General features: G+C 47.3%; 2 protein-coding genes across 2 annotated transcripts in view; both read left to right on the top strand.

Annotated features, from left to right (window-relative positions):
- The window catches only part of LOC311003559 (protein NLRC3-like), a gene marked incomplete at both ends in the record, with an annotated part of 385,386 nt that overhangs the window by 78,051 nt on the left and 294,008 nt on the right, over positions 1 to 13,327 (top strand). The gene's annotated exons all lie outside the window — the stretch shown is intronic.
- The window catches only part of LOC311003453 (histone-lysine N-methyltransferase 2C-like), an 81,474-nt gene that overhangs the window by 53,324 nt on the left and 14,823 nt on the right, over positions 1 to 13,327 (top strand). Inside the window, exons 43-58 of the mRNA XM_083995220.1 lie at positions 1,417 to 1,787; positions 1,865 to 2,013; positions 2,680 to 3,084; positions 4,484 to 4,827; positions 5,546 to 5,648; positions 5,767 to 6,168; positions 6,264 to 6,378; positions 6,918 to 6,990; positions 7,061 to 7,124; positions 8,570 to 8,802; positions 9,035 to 9,472; positions 10,650 to 10,757; positions 10,836 to 11,741; positions 11,825 to 12,088; positions 12,821 to 13,003; positions 13,091 to 13,252. Coding sequence (XP_083851346.1) covers positions 1,417 to 1,787; positions 1,865 to 2,013; positions 2,680 to 3,084; positions 4,484 to 4,827; positions 5,546 to 5,648; positions 5,767 to 6,168; positions 6,264 to 6,378; positions 6,918 to 6,990; positions 7,061 to 7,124; positions 8,570 to 8,802; positions 9,035 to 9,472; positions 10,650 to 10,757; positions 10,836 to 11,741; positions 11,825 to 12,088; positions 12,821 to 13,003; positions 13,091 to 13,252 — 4,320 coding nt within the window. The remainder of the gene's footprint in view (positions 1 to 1,416; positions 1,788 to 1,864; positions 2,014 to 2,679; positions 3,085 to 4,483; positions 4,828 to 5,545; positions 5,649 to 5,766; positions 6,169 to 6,263; positions 6,379 to 6,917; positions 6,991 to 7,060; positions 7,125 to 8,569; positions 8,803 to 9,034; positions 9,473 to 10,649; positions 10,758 to 10,835; positions 11,742 to 11,824; positions 12,089 to 12,820; positions 13,004 to 13,090; positions 13,253 to 13,327) is intronic.

Below are 13,327 nucleotides of genomic sequence, written 5' to 3'. Positions count from 1 at the left end.
AGCAGGTGATGCAAATGCTTTATTGCACTGTGTGTAATGAATGTGACGACCGGCTCTTCATCACTTAGCAGAAAATGTAAAGTTTCCCTGCGTTGTGGCCACAAAAGCACTGAAAATCTGCTTCCATTACAAACATAATGTCTTTGTCATCTCGTTTTGCTGCTGTCGCTGCAGAAAACGCTGCTTCACAGAGTAGATTGGACACAAGGAACACCATCATCACCCCCAGATGACTGATTATATCTATATTTATTATATTATGGTGATTAGTATCAAAGAACGTATTAATTGGATTAAAAATGTAAAGGAAAACCATGTGACCATCTACAATAGTTTTTATGTTATAGGTGTAATGTAAACAGAAGATGTCATACACACACACGCACACACACACACACACACACCCTTACATACGGTAAAATTGTCCAATGGTGAACGTTCTGTGGTGATAAAAAAAGTTGGGAACCCCTGTTGTAATGTGTTCTGTGTTCTTCTGTGTTTTACTTTCTTCTGCTGTGTTCTATGAACTCTACTGAATCATCTCTGTGTTCTATAGACCGAATCTCCTTGTTGTTTACATTCTACTTCCGGGTAGAAAACCAGCACATAATTTGAATGAGAACAGTAGTAACGAACGAGAGTTTAGCTGTATATCTCGTATTTTTCACGCTCTATCACCGTTTAGACAAATCTGAAATGATTGAAGAAACATTACTATTTCTGTGTGTGTGTGTTTTGTGTTGCTGCGTGTTGTGTTGTATTTATTCAGTTTGGGGGAAATGGTGTCGAGAAAGCATCAGTGGCTCAGCTGACAGGGACAGCTGACGGTAGCAGCTAAGCTAATGGCGGTAGCTAAGCTAACGGCGGTAGCTAAGCTAACACCAGGACGTCAGCTGTTAAAACCCTCCCGTTGTTGGACACGACATGAAACTACTCCAGTTAGCTCAGTCATGTTGGAACTCAGATATCCGCTGGAAAAAATATTTTTTCATGGACCGTTTATTGAGTCACTGAGTTATAGATAGATAGATAGATAGATAGATCATTTATTGTCTGCCCCAAGGGTAGCAGAAATTTGTCTTTGACAGGGCTCATCACTTTACATACACTCTCATATTAAAGTTAAACAGGTAGCTAACCGTTAGCCCAGCTAATCTATGATAACCATGACTAATTACAAAAATGTGCACACAGAAATAGTAATGTTTGTCCAATCATTGGTTTTATAGACTTTACAAACATCAGATTAGTCTAAACGGTGATATAGTGACATGAAAAATTAGATATAGTGAAACTCTCGTCTGTCACTATTGTTCTCATGCTGGTTTTCTACCCGGAAGTAGTTGTAGACAACAAGGTGATTCGTTCTATGAACTCTACTGAATCCTCTGTGTGTTGTGTGTTGTATGTTCTCAGCGCCAGCGGCTGCGGCAGCTCCTCCTGAGGCAGCAGCAGCAGAAGAGTGCGTTACGGCAGGAGAAAGGTCTCCAGGAGCCATGTTCAGGACCAGCTGTGGCCCCTGCTGCTCCTCCCGGCCCTGCGCCCGGTCCAGGGACACCCCGTCTCTGGCCCCAGGAGGACCCCTCCGCTGCCCCTCCAGCAGACCTCTTTGGACGGCCCCCGCCTCCGTATCCCGGCACAGGCGTGAGCGGGCCGGTGGTGTCTTCGGGGGCCAGGTTCCCTACAGGTTTCCCAGGGGAGCAGCAGAGGGGCTTCCTCCCCAGCGAGGGTCCCATCCCCAGGCACAGTCTCCCCAGAGACATGGGGGTCAGAGGACCGGCCCTGAGGTATGAGGACTCATAAACTCTGGTTCTGTCCTGATGTGATGATGTGGTCCGTTGAGCTCATGTCTCTTCTCCTCCAGGATCAGTGGGCCTCTAGCCTCGCCTCAGGGTTTGCTGCCTGGACCTGCTCTGGCTCTGGTGGAGGGAGTCCCTGTCCAGATAAGGAGGCCCATTCCTGGGGAGTTCACCGGCATCCGACCCCTCACTGATCACTCACACATAATGACAGGTAGGAAGAGCACCTCTGATGAGTTGATCGACTTTACTGATGTCTACAAAGATCCAACAGAATATTCATCAGTCATGAAATCAGTGTCAAATGTGTCAAGTCAAAGCTAGAATATCTACCTTCTGTTTTCTTTACTTCAAAATCCAAACTTATGCGATTTAGTTAGTTTAAGTTTATTTTGGACGTGTAAAAAAAAAATTATAATAATACAGTAATGGACAGACATAACAAATAAATACTTTGCAAAGACAACACATGAAAAAATAAATAAATAATTGAACGTAAAGATAATTTGTTTTTTGGGGGGTTTTTTTATATCCGAAAAGGAGTAGGAAGAAGTCAAACTTATTTACTCCCACCCCTTATTCATAAATTAGCTATCAAGCTTCCTTGTCATTATAATCTATACAATAAGTTCATTTATGAATTTGTCTAGCTGGATTTATTCTAATGTATTATCACTAATCTTTATCTCTCTAATATATAAGCATATACATATATGGATTTATTCTAACATATTATCACTAATCTTTATCTCTCTAATATGATACAACTTCTGAACTATTACATTGTGCTGTTGATATTAAAAAAGAACTGAATTCTTCCATCACTATCAATGTCTTAGTTTATATTGTATGAACACAGAGTTCCTCCCCTTCTGTCCAGGTGTCCCCCAGCCGTTCCTCCCGCGCTCCGTCTCCATCCAGCAGCACAGCATCATGGGACAGCCCTACATCGAGCTTCGTCACCGGGCCCCAGAGAACCGGCTGAGGATGCCTTTCCCTGAGACCCCTCTAATGCACCCCAGAGACCCCCAGCAGACTCTAGTCCGGCCCGGTCTGGGGACCAGGATGGGTGAGACGGTGCTGGGCCAGCAGATGGTGCTGGCAGCCAGTGTGGAGCAGCTGAACCAGCAGGACCAACATCAGCACCTCGGCAGCGACTCCACACTGCCAGGGGCTGATGGGATGGAGGAGCACCTGGAGGGAGAGGACTCAGCTGTCAAGGATCTGGAGGACGTGGAGGTGAAAGATCTGGTGGACCTGAACCTCAACCTTGACCCTGAAGAAGGTATGAACACCTGAATCTTAGATAGGACTTTCACGATAGTGACATTTTAGTTGACGATTAATTGCCATACAAATAATTGCAATAAATGATTTAATTGTGTCTTTCTGATCATTTTATGCCACTTTTATAGTATTAACCTAAACATAGTGTAACAATACCATGGCTCCAGACTAACATTTTTTACTGGGAGCACAGTGGCCCCTAACTTATGATCGTAGGAGCTCAAGCAGAGAATTTAGGGGCACACGGACTGTAAATTGACTTGCATGGCAAATATTCACATTTCCTTTTCATTTATGATCCTCAATCATTGGCCTGCCACCTGTAATGACAGATTCCAGATTCTTTGAGTTGCCCCTTAATGTTTTACCCGTGTTAAAAAACAACAACAGCAAATTTACTGGTTGCACATGCACGAGTAGATGAAACATTTACTTTCACTGTCTCAAAGTGCCTCCATTTAGGGGCAGTATGGAGCCCTGATAATACACATACACCTTATGAATAATATAAACATTGGAACATATAAATAAAACCTTTTACGATGATCAGCACAGATCCTCTCTTAAAAGATGATATAAGATCAGTCATGCATAGATGCATTTCTTTCTCATGTTATTGAGAAGCCCTAAGATTTTTCATCTAATCACAGTCAACTGCAGTTTTGTCACATTTCAGCAGTTTATGTGATATTTGCATTATAAGCATTAGTTAGAGAGTGAGCGAAACATGAAGCTCAAACAAATGTAAATGAACTTTTTACAGTATGAAGAAAATAAAGTGGGTACAGGAACTCATAATTGATATGAGAAAATACAGATCTAATAAATGAGTCAGAAGAAAATGTCTGACTCATGTGGACTAGGGCTGTCACTTTTTATTCGACATTCGAATATTCGTTCGAATGTGGGGGGAAAAGTTCGTATTCGAGCATTAATGACCTGCTCGATATGCAGGCTGCAGCAAAGATACTCTATTTACCGTCTTTGGCTGCAGTGCCCGGTGCCTGCATATCGCCGCGGAACGTCCACCGGACGCGGAAGGGCCGCGCGCGAACAGCCGAGAAGCGGAGCCAGTTTACTTTCTGTGCCCATATTAACCGCTGGTGTGGTGTCGCGGCGTGCACCTCCGCGGCCGGCTCGCGCCGTGCAGCGTCTGGTCTATTTTGTGTGAGAGCCGCGAGCACTCGCATCAAGCTGGGCAGGAAGTCAAACATGAAACAACGAGAGTATCCGGTCAATTTTCAAAATAAAACACCGCGACTGTGTGTGCTGCGGCTGCGGGGGGGGGGGGGGGGGGTAATATTCGAATATATCCGAACGAATTACGGGTCATTCAATAATCGTTCGAACCTCATTTTTCTAAAAACTGACAGCCCTAATGTGGACCTCTGTTCCAGGCAAAGAGGACCTTGATCTGGGTCCTAACGACCTCCACCTGGATGACTTCCTGCTGTCGGGGAAGTTTGACTTGATTGCCTACGCCGACCCCGAGCTCAACCTCGAAGACAAGAAGGACATGTTCAACGAGGAGCTTGACCTGGAGCCCGTGGAGGAGAAGGACGGAGCCGCTGGGTCCAGAAAGACAGATATCCACATGTTCTCTGTGGAGCAGGTGAAACAGGAAGTGAAGGACATCGTCAAGACAGAAGAGACACAAACCATCACTAGAGTTTCTGGACACCCAGGAGATCCTGGAGCTTCAGGCACTGAGGCACTCAGCTCCTCCACTCTTCTCACCAAGGTAGGACCATCTCTTTTGTTAGTTATTAGTACTGATCATTAGGGGTGGGAGAAAAAAATCGATTCACATAAATATCACGATATCTTTTTTGACGATTTTTGAATCGATTTTTTTTTTTTCAAAAATCAATTTTTCTTTTGAAAATTTCTTTTTGTTTGAATTTTTTTATTTTTTTATTTTTTGAATTTTTTAAAATATTGTGCAATGTGCATTTGTTAGCCTTTTTTACATACAGAGAGTACAGGTTTTGAAAAGGGTTTAGGTTTAAATGTTAAAAATGCAGACTAAAAATCGAGAGAATCGGCAATACCGTAGAATCGCAATTTTAATCGAATAGCCATCCAAAAAATCGTAGAAGAATCGAATCGGGAGAAAAGCATATCGTCCCAGCCCTACTGATCATTTAGATTATTGGTGATCTGTTCATTCAGTTATTAAAGACAACAAGATTATAGTTATTTATTTATTAGTTAGTTTATCAGTTATTTATTAGTTAGTTATATTTCTGTGTCTGGCCAATCCCACATGGGATTACAAGACACCTTAACAATATCCACCATGTGTCATCCTCTGGTTTTCGATGCTATAAACAAGTAGGATACAAAATAATATATGACCGATATTCTTACGAAAAGAGAATAAAGAAAAAACATTTATCCAATGAATTGTGCAGTTTTCAGATGATCTTGTTGAATAACTTGTTCATACCTCCCTCAAGGAGAAGTTGGAGGACTCTGGTTCTGGTTCAGGGGCTTTGTCAGCTCTCCAGGTCCAGGTTTCATCATCGGGTGTGGTCTCCAGGGTTCACCCCCCCACTGCAGGTACGTTCTGTTGTTTGATTAGTGGTCTGAGGAGCTGAAGTTTAACCAGAAATGTTCCTCCTGTCTTCCTGTCTCATCCTCTTATCTCTGTGCCTCCTCGGTTTTATCCTGTCTCCAGGGCAACAGTCTGTCTTCCAGCAGCAGCAGCAGAGACCCTTTGGACCCTCCCCCTCAGCTCTACTCACCCCCCACCCTCAGGCTCTCCCGGTGTCTCCTCACCCCAGTCTCACTCCTCAGGGCGTCCCTGCTTCACCTCACCCTCTACCCCTTCAACCCCCTCCTCTTCACTTGGTCCTAAACCCCCAGACCCAGCCTCTACACCCAGGACCATCCACCCAGAACCAGACCGGCTTCCCCCAGAATCAATCCCAGAACAAAGGTAGGCCACTGCTTCTTGAGGAACAGCCTCTCATCCTGCAGGACCTCCTGGACCAGGAGCGTCAGGAGCAGCAGCAGCAGAAACAGATGCAGGCCCTGATCAGACAGAGGTCCACCTCAGACACTCTGTTCCCCAATATGGGTAAGACGTGAGCTCTGACAGACCTGAACCCTCACTCCTGTTGATGCTGTTTCTGGTTTCATCTTTTTGTCCTTTCTGTATGTGTGCGCGTGCAGCAGACTTTGACTCCATCTCTGACCCCATCATGAAGGCTAAGATGGTGGCTCTGAAGGGCATCAACAAGGTGATGACCCAGGGCAACCTGGCGCTCAACCCCATGGTCATCAACAGGTACGGCCCCCCCGCCTCTGCCCTGTGAAGGTGGAGTGTGTGTGAACAAAAATCTTTTACTGTCAAAACAAGAACAAGAAAATTTACACACAAGTTCAATATTGAATTCACATAATTTTAATAACTTTTTTCATTGTTCATTCAGCAGATAAATTATGCATTTTAAAGGTCCAGTGCGTAAAATGGGGGGAAAAGCGTGATATTTAGCGTTCAGATTCTAAGATTGATAACTCACTCATTCGCTCGCTTGCACTCACCCCTCCTGAGAATTATAAGGCTATGAAAACCAAACGTTTTATTTTATAGTGATTATACACTTATACAATTATATTCATGGGTATTATATTCAGATTTAGTCAGTAAACCTTGACAAATATTACACGCTGGACCTTTAATATCAATGGTTCAGATGGCTTCATCCCTAATTTAGTGTATTGATGCCAACATAAGAGTTTCTCTACTGTGTGATCATGGATGTTTTAAACTCCTGTTTGCTTCAGTGTAACAGAAACGTGTCCCTGTGTGTGTGTCACTGTCAGGTTTCCACAGCCTCCAGCACCAGGGCCCCCGGCCCCAGAGGTGGCCCCTCAGCCTCCACAGCTGGTTGGACAGGTACGTATGGTCCTCATTGTCTCCTCTCTCCTGTGTCTGCTGCCGTCTCACTGTCCTCTTCCTCTGTCAGGAAACCAAAGTGAACACTCAGTTGGTGCGGCCCAACCCCCCCAGCTTTGGCCCGGGCTTTGTCAGTGAGTATTGAAAAACAACTCGGAAATGATCAGATATCAGAACTGACAACAGATGATGGAAATGTGTAGCTCTGTGTATTGTGTAGTACAGTATGGCTCTGTATTGTTTTATAGTGTGTACTGTGTCTATGCTGTGTGTGATGTTGGGTGGTGTGGTGGATGGAGGGGGTTTAGGGGTTTTGGGCGGATGGATATATGAGAGCCTTTGTGTTTTGTCTGTATTTGTTGTGTGTTTTATGTTGGACCCTCTCGAAAATGCGATAGGTGTTAATTTTAAGGGGCTATCTAAATACATTTCAAGAACTCCCTTCAAAGTTAAAGCTTTGTAAAAGAATAATTGGGAGAAAGAAGACTAGAGACCCAAAGTAGTGGTGCAAAAGGGATCATTGACGATCCATGAACCGTTCGGATTGGTTGATGGAAAAAAAAAAAGCTGTGCGTGTAGTGTGGGAACAATGAACGGGGAATTAAAAAAAACTCAAAACCGTGAAACGATCCGATCCGTGAGGTTATTGATCCATTGCACCTCTAGACTAAAACATCTCACTCAGAAGTTTTTGATGTATCACTGAGCAAACGTATTTTTCCTGTAGTGGATAGCTTGACTGCAGCCGTATGAGGCGTCAACATGGAATCTAAGAGCGTGTTCACACCTGTGGTTCGTTTGCTTTGTTTTGATTTAGCAACTAAACCGATACAATTGTTGCATCCTTTTTTGGGTAGTTTGTGTTCACAGGGTAACAGTTCCAAGCGGTCCAAAGTTGTAAACAAATGCCTTGCGCGAACCAACTGTTCTCTTATTGGTCAGAAATTTTACCTGGAAGGAGGAGGAGGAGGAGGTTACCCGGGAAAAATAAAAACCATGGAAGAGAGGTCTCAACGGGCCTGAAATCTGACCTGAATACAGCCAAAAAAAAAAAGTCTGGTCGTTGAGAACCATTGAAGAGCAGCAGCATGTTGTGTGCTGTGTCGATTGCTCTGTCGATTACGATCTCACAGCAAACAAACCGCTTCAGGGCTCAAATAGAAGCGAGTGATCTCGGCCCACTTGTTTTGTTCCACATTCAGGCGTAATTGCTGTGTTTACATATGACCAAACAAACTGATATTTGAGGTGAAGCGCTCCCTGTTTCGGAAACAACTGCTCCCAACGAACCAGGTGTGAATACGTCCTAAAACATACCATCACACTTTAGCTATCATTTTTCTCTCAGCCACAGAATATCTCAGTCTCTATCATGTTACTCAGTTATTGATAAACAGTGACTCAGCGTTTAAATGAAAGTCTTCCGGGTTGAGACTTAAAGCTTCAGGTATTGATTTCATACAGACCCTATTTGGCTCCAGACTAATTGTGATGGAATAACTCGCTGAGCTCGAGCCCACCCTGGCTCCTCCCTAACCCCTCATAACCCAGAGGAAGTGAAACCTCATGTTTTCCGCAGACGAGTCTCAGCGGCGTCAGTATGAGGAGTGGTTGGGGGAGACGCAGCAGCTCCTGCAGATGCAGCAGCGCCTCCTGGAGGACCAGATCGCCGCCCATCGCAAGTCTAAGAAAGCGCTGTCAGCCAAGCAGAGGACGGCCAAAAAGGCGGGCCGAGCCTTTTCAGAGGATGACGTCGCCCAGATCCGCTACATCACCGAACAGCAGGGGACGGTCCAGAAACAGCTAGAACAGGTAGACTAACACCTGGGACTCAACTAGAACCTCTGGGCCTGAAACATGAACACAACTTCACACAGAAAATTAGTATTCATGAAGATCTTACATGAAAATGATGAAGCTGAACAGGAAGTTAGAGCTAGACAGAGGAAAAAAGAAACGGATGAATAGATGAATGAATGAATGAATGAATGAATGAATGAATTCAGGCTTTATAACTGACTGACTGTGTGATGTTTGTGTCCAGATCCGGAAGCAGCAGAAGGACCACGCGGAGCTGATTGATGACTACAGGTCCAAGCAGCAGCAGCAGAGAGCTCTGCAGCAGCAACAACCACCAGCTGCTCCCCCCATGCTGCCGGCAGGGGCGCCCCCCATCCCCCAGCCCCCGCTGCCCCAGCCCATGTCGCCCATGCATCCCCACCCGGGTGGCCCCACCCCGGGCCTGGTGCCCAACGTCCCTCCAGGTTGGACGGCGGGGCCGGGAGCTCCAGGGGTAATGGGACAGAGGATGCCACGTCAGATGGCCCCCACCTTGCCCACCGCCCCCCAGGCTTCCCCACACAACCAGACGCCCCAGGTCATGGTGCCTAACCTCGCTCCTCCAACACCAGGCTTCAACATGGGCCCCAGGGGCCCTGCTGGGGCTGGGGGGCCCAACGGAGCAGCAGCAGAGTTACATCAGGTACACTAACTCACCTGGAGAGCATTGTTATTGATGTTACAATGTACTCTTCAATTCATATGTTCACAGCTCTCAACATAGTTGCAGATCTGTCAGCTTGTTGCATAAAGAAGATTCATTTTCACACTAATGACCAAGGATGCTCCAATCCCAACTGATAACTGATCACAGAAATCGGGAGAATAATAATCCTCTATGTCCTGTATTTAGGATCTAGCCTTGTGCACCACTTGAAGATCTTGTATTTATTTATTTCAGTACAAATGGTTTTACTTCTTTAAGTACCACAACTTTTTATTTGAGTAACATGTAACTTAAAGCAGAAGTAAGCGATCCGGTCGTTTTGGCTAATGCTGCGTTCCAGGCAGACTTTTGAAACCGTAAATTACAGCTTCAAGTCACAACTTACGACTTTGTAGCGTTCCAGGCAACCCACTCGTGTTTTTCCGACCTGTTTTACCTGTGAAAGTCACTATAACGGCCACTCGTAACTTCTGACCCGTGAACTCGTACCAGATCGAACTGGTACGACTTCACAGGTCGGAAAAACACGAGTTACGAGTTGCCTTGAACGCACCATAACAGTCCTCGTCCCTACGTCACCACATTCAGGCGCATCCCTTGGCTGCACACACAGCCCTGCATGCCGTTCTCTCTCCTCATTGGATAAAAACTGTAGGATACGAGAAAAGTTTTCTCCTCGGCTCAGAGCAGAGCAGAGGGACTGACAGACCCGTGTTTCAGTCCAAACACTCTATGTAAGTGATTGCTGTCGGAAGATACAACTATTTAAGACTTATATTAACACAAATATATCGCTTACTTCTGCTTTAATTAAACATTACATGCTCCATCAGGAACAAACAAATATAACCAATATATGGCAACACAAGTTAATTCCGTTTGATGGATCAAAACATATGTAAAATATTTCAATAGATGAAATGAAATAAAATTTTATCGGAGCGTCCCTGCTAATGACTATCAAACGCTTATTGAGCTTTAACTCAGCTTCAAGTAACGTTATAAGGAAAGCAAGGCACAGTGCATGTCAGCCTGATCAAGGTTTTCTATTCTGTACTAGTGATTCACAATGAATAGTTTGTCAATCAATCAATCAATCAATGTCAGTTAATTTCAAATGAAACTGGAGAGAATCTGTGTCCCTCCCCTGCAGGTGAAGTTTGACGACAACAACCCGTTCAGTGAAGGCTTCCAGGAGAGGGAGCGGAGGGAGAGGCTGAGGGAGCAGCAGGAGAGGCAGAGGGTGCAGCTCATGCAGGAGGTAACGCTTCCCACCGGCCTCACCATGGCAACCGCCGGCACAGACGCGGCTGTTACTCTGTCCCTCCTCTGCCCTCAGGTGGAGCGACAGCGGCTCCTCAAGCAGAGGCTGGAGCTGGAGCAGCAAGGCCTGCTGGGAGCCCCCATGGGCCCCATGGGCCCCAGGGCCGGAGTCCCAGCCATGCCTCCAGCTGCGGTCCGGGCCTCTGCGCCTGGAGGTCCCGCAGGGCCAGCACCTGCCCCAGGGGGGGACGGTCTATCACAGATGCCTTTCTTCAGCTCCGAGCTGCCCCAGGACTTCCTTCAGTCCCCCCCTGCCCCCAGACCTCCCCTCCAGCACCAGGGCCAGGTGGGGGCACCATTCCCTCAGCAGGTGGGCCTCCATCAGGGCTTCTCAGGACCGCTGCACCCCGGAGTTCTCCCCCAGCCTGAGCGAGGCCGGGTCCTGCCTGAACACGGACCCCCAATGGATGCTTCCAAACTCCAGACCAGACTGAGGCTCCCGGGTCCTGCTGGGCCCTCAGCCCAAGTCCAGATACGCCCTGCTGTTTTAGGCCCTGCAGGATTTGCCCCCTCCCATCCCGAGGGTCAGGGTCACCGATTCGGACACGACTCCTCCTCTTCCTCGCCGTCGACGCCCCTCACCCCCTCGTTCCCCTGCTCCTCCTCCGGAGGTCAAGCCTCCCTCATGCAGCTGTACTCTGACATCATCCCCGACGACAAACCAAAGAAGAGGAGGAGCAGGAAGAAGGACGGCGACGACGCCAGAGCCAGGACGCCCTTGTCCTCCCACTCTGATGACATCACAGCCCCGTCCACCCCAGCGGTCTCCGACACGTCCTGCTCCACTCCCACCCGGGGCAGCCTGGATCATTCAGATGTCTTTTCCAGTCTGGCGCCATCATCGGAGTTGGAGAGGCAGCTGTCGGTCAGCTGTGCGGCCCAGCAGAGAGGCTACCTGTCTGCAGCTCGACTGGAGGTCAAGGTCGGTAGATCTATAATCAATAGCTTGACTGATTGTGTTTTGGTGGTGCAGGGTTTGATTTTGTGCCTCCATCTTCCGTGCAGGAGGAGTGGGAGGAGGCAGGAGCCTGCGGAGGTCACTCAGTGAAGATGGAGGAGACCGGGGGCGAGAGATTCTCACCCCTCCAGGGGGGGAGTAAAGACGGAGATGGGGGGAAGGAGCTGCTCAGACACCTGCTGAAAGACAAATCCTCCCCCACCCCCACGCCGTCACCCACCGGCCAGGCCACACACACCGCCCGCCGCCAGCTGTCCAATGAGAGCGTCCGGTCCGAGGAGGAGGATAGGCCTGGTTCCCATAGTAACATGGTGAGAAGGAGTTTTTGTTTTTGTGACCAGCTGTCAGATGACAGAACCACTACAATAACATCTAACCAACTAAACAACATGTAATGAAAACTTCACTTTCACTTTTTATTTAACGCACAACCAAGTACCGTACATTGGTACGGAGCACAAACATTAGACAGTACCAGTAATCACGTAGCAAGGCTGTACATGCTTTCCATCTGACAATTGGAGGAATATCGCTACATTTTAATTTTTTTAAGACGTTAGTTTAGGCGGCAGCTCATTGTTGTTAAGGCGGCCGCCTTAACAGGAAAGCGCTGCGGGAAACCCTGACAGACTCTCTCGCTCTTCTCCCAGAAACGTCCACGTGCACAACAAAATACAGGCAGGGGGAGGGGGCACTGCAGGGGGCGCTGCAGACACAGCCAGTGTTGCTACTGTGAACGGGATGGTGAATTGAGGACATAAACAGCTTTATTTTGTAGCAAAAAAGCAGCCCAAGTGTCCTTGGGCAAGACACTGAAGCCATACTTGCTTTCCGACGTATCATTGGATTTGTGAATGAGTGTGAATGATTAGTCCCCTCTCTGTCTGCGAACAGAGCTGAAAGTCTGTGCTGTATGTGGCCCCTGAACTAAAATGGGTTTGACACCCCTGCTCTATAACTTGTAACAACAACAGCATTCCACTGAAAACATCTCAGTTCACAATAGTTAAAGGGTTAACGTTGTCCACTGTGTGGTCCTCTAGGTCATGATGGAAAGCCTAGGTCCAGACCAGCTGGACCCCTCTGGCAAGAAGAAGACTCAGCGCTGTAAGAGACCGGCCCGGTCTGAAAAGGACCGAGCTCCTCCCAAGTGTAAGAGGAGGAAGAAGGACGAGGAGGAGAAGACACTCCGCTCCTCCCCCTCCTCTGACCCACTCATCAGACAGGTACACCAACCGCTCCCATCCGGTCTAAAATCAACATTATTGACGAGTAGTTATCTGTATTGATTATGGACCCCCCCCTCCACCCAGCTGTCGGTGCTGCCCCTCATGGAGCCGGTTCTGAGGGTGGATCTGAGTCTGTTCCCCCCGTACGGCAGCTCGGTGCTGGGCAGAGACTCCAGACTGACCGGCTCCTTTGGTAACGGCTGCCTGGACGGAGTCACTGACTACTACTCCCAGCTCATATACAAGGTACTACTGCTTCACTGCCACATACACGTACTTCTACTCCCTCGGCAGTACTACCATAAAACTGCATTACTGGTG

Source organism: Trachurus trachurus (assembly GCF_905171665.1).
Source record: "Trachurus trachurus genome assembly, chromosome: 20".
NCBI lineage: Eukaryota > Metazoa > Chordata > Actinopteri > Carangiformes > Carangidae > Trachurus > Trachurus trachurus.
The sequence above is the reverse complement of the archived record's forward strand: the minus strand, read 5'-3'. Positions and strand labels throughout refer to the sequence as shown.